General features: G+C 37.6%; 1 protein-coding gene across 1 annotated transcript in view; it reads left to right on the top strand.

The window, feature by feature from the left end:
* The window catches only part of LOC106945989 (CMRF35-like molecule 3), a 12,609-nt gene extending 7,079 nt beyond the window's left edge, over window positions 1–5,530 (top strand). The window contains exon 6 of the mRNA XM_015030026.1: window positions 4,676–5,530. Coding sequence (XP_014885512.1) covers window positions 4,676–4,990 — 315 coding nt within the window. The 3' untranslated portion in view covers window positions 4,991–5,530. The remainder of the gene's footprint in view (window positions 1–4,675) is intronic.
* Window positions 5,531–7,353: the final 1,823 nt, after the last annotated feature.

The following is a 7,353-nucleotide window of genomic DNA, read 5'->3' as shown; positions in this document are numbered from 1 at the left end:
AAAGAAAATATCGATATATATCGCAATATTGATATTATTACACAGCCCTAGGGTCTACCATTGATGATGACTGGGGAAGTTATCCGAAATGACTCCATGGTTTTCTAGTGACAAAAAAATTTCTTAACAGTCATTCTCTCCTTCATTTGGCTCAGACACAGAGGAAAACAATACAAAAATAATGATTATAGAGGGCTATTTTTCAATTAGTTAAGAAAGTGGCATTCAGATGTCTGACTATGAATTCACAAAAGGTATAAAAATAAGAAAAAGAAAAATACAGAGAAACTCTTTGGGGGAAAAAAATATCTTACCATCAAACATTTATGCCAACATTCTGAGGTCTGGCAACTGATGGTGCTTTAAGATGAATGCTATTGAACTCCTTCAACGTGTTTGCTGTTAAATGATCCGGAGGAAACAAATGTTCCTACAAGAGAAGCTGTTGTGAGATCTCCATTAAGCAATGGATTTTATGTCAAGAAAACGTTTTGGTGGTGACCACAAACAGACGGAGCCGTTACAGACAATCCAAAAGTGTTGTAGTCAAGACCCCCTAACTCAAGACCAAGACAAGACCAAGACCAGAGTGAACCGAGACAGACTTTCCAGGTCCGAGACCAAGACCGAGGAAAGTCGAGACCGAGTCAAGACCAAGACCAGAGTGAACCGAGACCAAGACCAGACCAAGACTTTCAGGGTGTGAGACCAAGACCGAGGGAAGTCGAGACCGAGTCAAGACCAAGGCCAGCACTAGTATGTGACAATAAAACGTGAAACATGATCAAAATCACTGAAATTGATCTGAAAGATCCACATTCACATTAAAACACCTACATATTTAACACACAGAGCTGGAATAAATATAAACATCTTTATTTAGTACTTCTGTGTATTAACCACAGAATTTCAAACAATTATTCAAAGTTTATCAAGATAGTATTTTCTCTGCCTATCATGAACAGTACTATACATTTATGTTGTTTTTAAACGTGCTATTTCAAAACAAGCTATTTTAAAACCAATTTGTAAATGTAAAACTGAAAAAATGCCAATAATTTCTCTCGTTTCTCTCTCATATACAAATTAAAGCTGCATTTGTATATGAGACTGTAACTTTTTGTAACTTTTTACAACTTTTGTAACTTTTCTTAAATCTGTCACCATGTCGTGACAGTTTGTTATGAGACAGATAGTTTGTGGACAAAAAGATTGATCTCCTCCACTTCCTCCCTGAAATACTACTGCCATCTGCAGAAATACAAATCCCACTGAAATACGTGCACAAAAGTCTGGCTGACTTTTGTCAGAGCTAAAACCCTTAACCCAAACTGTGGATCCAGCATGGTAGCAAAGAAGTACGCATCATGGTTCCGCTGTCTTTGGCCATGTTTGTTTTTGTAAAGACTCCAGAAAATCTTTTCACCAGACACTGCTGGAGGGCTCTGACCAATGGCTGTCACTGCATTCAGGTCTCCTCCATCTAGAGGAGGTGAACCACCATATTAGTAGTCACTGATGTTTCCCCTTCTGTCAGCTCTGTTGCTTCAGCAAATGGAGAAAGGACTTCATATAGCTCCTTTAGCTGGTTCCACTCCTGCGCACTGAACACCACATCCTCATAGTCTTTGCTGCACATTTTACTGAGTGATTTGTGTTCTAAAGTTGTAAGGGCCTGTACTTGTTTAAATGTACTGTTCCAACATTGTGTGTTTGCAGTTGGAACAGTCTTATTGTTGCCAAACGCAGCCTCAAGCTGATCTTTAAATTGTGAGTTGCTATGTAAAACGGTTGCAAACTTTGACGTTTTTGGTATGGTGCGAGAAATGGTCTTGACCTCCTTCATACCATCAGACACAACTGTGGAAAGCAGGAAAGATGTTCACCGGATGACCACGGTAACTCAATGTCTTCCTCTGAGGACAAGCATGTCCTCCCACAAATGCTTGTCATCTAAATTACGGTACAGAACGTAACCATGAAAACGTTACATTATGTTGCTTCTTCGTGAGAAGTATTAGACAAGAACCCGAATATATTACGATTATCTAATAAAACACTCATCTTTCTGCTTCGCTTCCACCTACGTGCTGCAATCCACTCATGAAGAAATACGCAGAGCTGTAATCATGGAAACAGCGTTGTCCGCCATGCGCAACACCCGAGTCAACACGTTCGCACCGCACAATAATTCAACGGAATGCAGAATATTTGTCACTACACCGCCCTATGGTTTTCAAATGTTACTTAATGACATTATATTGGCAGGGTTAGAGGAGAAGGAAGTTAGTCAACATGTCACATGATTTTAAGTTTTTCGTGGGACAAAATTAAATTAAATCAAATCAGTAATGTCCGACATGTTTTCACAAACACTACTAGGCGACAATAACTTGTGCATAAGCTAGGTGGCAAATAGTTGACAAGAAAGGATAACATTCACCCTAAAACATATACAACTTTTGCTAACTTAATATAGATAGCTAATATTGTGTGATGGCCAGGTAGAAAAAATTTGATACCGAGGAGACATTAACGTTAACTAGCTAGCTTTCCCAACATCACATACACATAGCTTACCTTTCTTCGTGCTTCCTTTCAAGGTGTCAATAAAAGTTGGACGTAGTCCCTACCGTCTCTGATAGTGAAGCACTGCAGAACTTACGTTGCGCTGTTTGCTTTTTTCTCAATGTTGCTCTACAAATATATGCTTTGTGATGTAAATAGCCGAATTTTATAACTGATGATTTGGCAGACATCTTACCCCGTTCTCAGACGACCACTTGTGGCTTTCAGTTGAAGTGCTGCAGCCCGCGCGCGGGTGAAAGGAGGTGGGCGCGACAGTGCTAACAAAAACATGTTTACCAATGAGGCACGTTATTGCTTGGATTTGAATCAGTACGTTTTGTATCCAATAAAATAGGGATCTTAAAGAAACTGATAATATTCAGACAATTTAGTGTTATTTCCACAGTTGTGGTCTTGACCGGTCTTGAAATAAAATCTCGGGTACTACAACACTGCAATCCATTTATGGAAGTCTGAATCTGGTTTTGAGGATGTGACAAAGGTTTATCTTTTGGTTTAAAAACAAAAAAAATCAAAATGATCTATTTCCTCTGAAAAACAATGGACCAAGACCAGTTCTCATTTCTTTACTTAGTCCCTCTTTATAAGGTTTCCTGGCTGTAAAATATGATGTTTAGTTTTTACTTTTTAAGCATGTTTCATTTGTGGGTTTATTCATTCAGAATCATTTTGAAGCAAAGAAACTGAAAACACGAACACCTTCCTTCACATTGTTTTGCCCATGTATAAAAAAAGCTCAGAGTATAATACATCTCATGTATTAATTCATATAGCTGGGAACATCTGCATGCACTGAAGTCTGATACCTCATAATTTTTGCTTAGTTTGTAAACAATTTCATGGAGCTATTTGCACATTCTAAAACATTGTTCCATACCTTTTTTTTTGCCACAAATAGATGGGGAGAAACTTTTAGAGCATTAAATGCAGTTTAGCACTAAATATGAACTAACATGAAAAAAAGACACTCAACTGTGGTATCAATGGAAATAATATACTGTTTAAGTCCAAACGTCTCAATTCTGGATTTAAAAACAGAACAAGAACTACTGAGAAAAGAACTTATAAAATATGGTAGTTTTAGTTAGAACCCTTCCAATGGTTTTACCTTTCTGTTCTCATCCCACCTCAGAACAGATGCAGAAAATAGCTTTCATGCATATGACCACAGCATGATGCTGGTCATTTAAATCAGTGGCAATAGACCTGACCAAACTAAATAATCTGTGTTTCACTTTATGCAGGTGAAATTTATTGTAGCAAGCAATTAATAATTAAAGGTCACTGGGCCGGGAATCAAACCTGCAACAGCCGTGTTGAGGACAAAGGCCTTCATATGTGGGTTGTGCTTAACCCCTGCGCCACCACAGCAAACCCCAGTAATCTGGCTTTTTAATGTTTCTTTTGGAGAAACAGCTTCCTCCTCACTGATTGGTCTTTCAGTCCATGTTGGTACAAGACACGTTTCACTGTAAACAATGACTTCTTTTAAATTGGTTCTCTGTGTTTCCAAATCAGATTTTTGTCTTTTGACTCGTCATCAGCCAGTTTGCAGCGACTTACCCCTTGTGATGTTGTCAGACACCTTACATGGATTAGTTTTAGTAAATGTGTGTTACTTTCACATGACTTTCAAAGCATTGACTTGTGGGAGATTAGAGCATGTTGCAGTTCTCCAAAACTGTTTTGCTCATGAACAGGATTCAGATTCTGAAATTTTATTTCTTTATTCGAAGAGGTTCTTCACAAAACAAAACTTTGTCTGCATTTTTTTTTTTTTTTTGTGGAAAATGACAATCACCCAAGATCAGCTATAAGATTTACGCAGCACATAATGATTAGGTAAATTATAGGTTTAATGTACAAGCAATTGTACATAACCAACCGGCCCCGGTACTAATGCTTTACAAAGTCTATGCATTATTAAGTACTGTAGCACAAGTAACTGCATATCACTTTACACCAGATTTTTGACATATTGCAAAAAAGGATTTGCCGTAGACATGTTTTTAGACACATCAACATACACCACAAGAAACGAAACAAAGTGATATCAGCTTAAAATTTTCAAATGTTCTTTTTTCAGGTGACTGATCGTCAATTTAATGACAAGGGAGCAAAGAGTGATATATCCGTCATTTTTGACCATTTACGACAGCATCCAACCAGACCCACAGGTCCAGTTTCCCTTCCCGTTTATGAAAACCTTCCTTTCTCATCTGGTTCAAGAAATTTACCAGCAGATCAGCAAAGCATCGACGACGCAGACCACAGGATCTACATCACACCGTTGCCGTCTACAGCGGCAGAAATAAACAGTGTGTCTCAGTCTGTCCCCACTGAACCACCTTCCAGATCGCTTTGGTTTGGTTTAGACATATCAAGAATAAATCATGTTTAGGATGGCAATACAGCACCTTTTATTAAATAGATGTTAGTAATGCCACTTCAAGTAATACTTACAATGTTATTGTACACTATACATATGCTTTTAATCCTGAAACCTACTAATAACTAAACTGGTGTAACTAAAAAAAAAATAGAGCGCAGAAAAAAACTAGAAAGTGATTTAAGTTCATAGTATATTTAGGTGGTAGTAAGTAGAGTCATATAGATTTTTAAAGATTATATGCTAAAAATGCAATTTAAGGAACAAATTGTATTTTCCATAAACACTCTGCATACATACAACTATAACACAATTTATAAAAGTAAAATATTATCTTTGTGACCTCAGGTTAATAGTAGAAGCTGCTTATTTATAAATGCTTCATGTCCTCTGGAAACTTGTATAACTGTGGATATTTAAATGTACTGTATATCTTTACACTTATGGATGTTTATAGCAAATATCAAAAACTGTACATATGTTGTCTGGGTTTGTTTTTCTTCACTGTGTAAATTATTGTCACTTTTCCCAATAAAAACTTCTTCTGTTTTACTTATTTTGCACAAACAAGCTTTGGAAATATATTTTGTTTTTTAACTTTGACGAAATATAGTAAAATTTATTCATAAATGTATTTGTTAAGGGCAGGGGCGCAACTACACACTTTCTGAGGGGTATGCGAACACATCATCTCCCCCACCGCCTCTCTCCTGGTCCAGGTTTAATATGTCTGTAACTCTCCCTTATTCATGCAATTATAAAATACAGTCATTCTACTATGGACTTTCTCCAGTAGAATTTCAACTGGGCCAATCAGAAAACAGATGGAGAAGTTGTAAACGACGACATCTGTCCGCCTGCAGTTTTAGTAATGGCAACAGAGGAAGTGTGAAACCAATCAGTCCGTGTGTTGGCCACATTCCCACGGCTGGTTCAGCTCTGTACTCTCCCTTTGAAATGGAGGATGGTTGTTTACAGCACTGGCAACTTCCGGTAAGCTTCATAGCCTCCAAAAGGTTTGCCCATTCATCACAGGCAAATGTTAGATATAGGGTAAAGTTTAAAGCTTCAACAGTCCACATGTCCATAGAAACGATATTGAGAAATATTTCTCAATATCGTTGAGAAATGTTATCATTCTTGTTTGAGAAGTGATAACTCTCTATACTGAGAGTTATCACTTCTCAATAGCCAAGAGTTTACCTAGGAATTGGTGTTTCTTTCTTTCTTTATTTTTTTTATAAAGAACCAACACAAAAATAGCAACCCTAATCATCACTGACTGTGTGAACTCCACACACACTTCAAGCATCCTGGATTGGGCACCTCTCTTTTCTTGCTCCAGTCTCTGGGACTTTGATTTTTAAATGAAATGCAAACTTTAATTTAACAGGACCACATATTAACGGGGGAGACCACAGGTAAGAAATATCCCTGATGTTGGAGTTAGGGAGATGAACTTGCAGCAATGCTTCATAGCATACTATACTGCATTCCTGGTATTCTGGCTCGACCCTTTTTTACAACTTGGAATTCATTCAGTTTGTTTACTAAAAATCTAATTTTACCGCTTCTGTATAACGGAACTAATAGTTTAAATTTCCTCCTTCTCTGTGCTCCTGCTCCACATTCCTGATGCCTCCTTTTCAGCTTATTTGAGAATTCAAGGTTTAAAGGTATTTGCAATTTTGTTGATATTAACCAGCCATTTAAAAATATAGAATTAAAATTAAAAAATACTTTATTGATCCCAAAGGGAAATTAAATGCTGTAACTCATTAATTCAGATCCTTCAAAGAGTTATTGTAGATTGCAATGGCTATTGGCAGGAAAAATCTCCTCTGGTGAAGAAAGTTCGTTTCACAGTTCCAAATAAGTTTCTCAACAATGAAGACTGATTTATCTCTTAATCTGAAAGAATGCAGTCAAACTAGCCAATCACTGAAATGGAAACATCCAACAAGATTAGTGTAAGAGAAGTTGAACGGCCTAGGGCCAGGCGCAACAAAAAGAAGGTGCCGTTCAACACTTGGTTTGAGGAAAACAAACATTGTTTTCCGGAAAATCCTGAAAACCAAGCCGGTTCAGTGGTCCTTGTAAAAGAAACAATCTCTCAAACTCAAGAGACAGTGGATGAGCAAGGGGAGAAACGGCCACCTGTGACCAAACAACAACAATAAGGAAATTATATCAGTTGGAAACTGGGTGGTTGAACTACCCCCAGTAGGTAAAACAATTTCTGCTGAAAACCCCTCACTGGAATGAACTCAGAGAGAAACAGCCACCGAAGCGTAAGAAGAAGAAGAAGATACCACTTCAGGCCTGGTTGGAGTTGCACGCCCCCCACTGATGAAAAGATTTCTAACAAAAATACC

This window comes from Poecilia latipinna, unplaced genomic scaffold (assembly GCF_001443285.1).
Source record: "Poecilia latipinna isolate Pla-1442-1.1 unplaced genomic scaffold, P_latipinna-1.0 Scaffold169, whole genome shotgun sequence".
Classification (NCBI taxonomy): domain Eukaryota; kingdom Metazoa; phylum Chordata; class Actinopteri; order Cyprinodontiformes; family Poeciliidae; genus Poecilia; species Poecilia latipinna.
The sequence above is the reverse complement of the archived record's forward strand: the minus strand, read 5'-3'. Positions and strand labels throughout refer to the sequence as shown.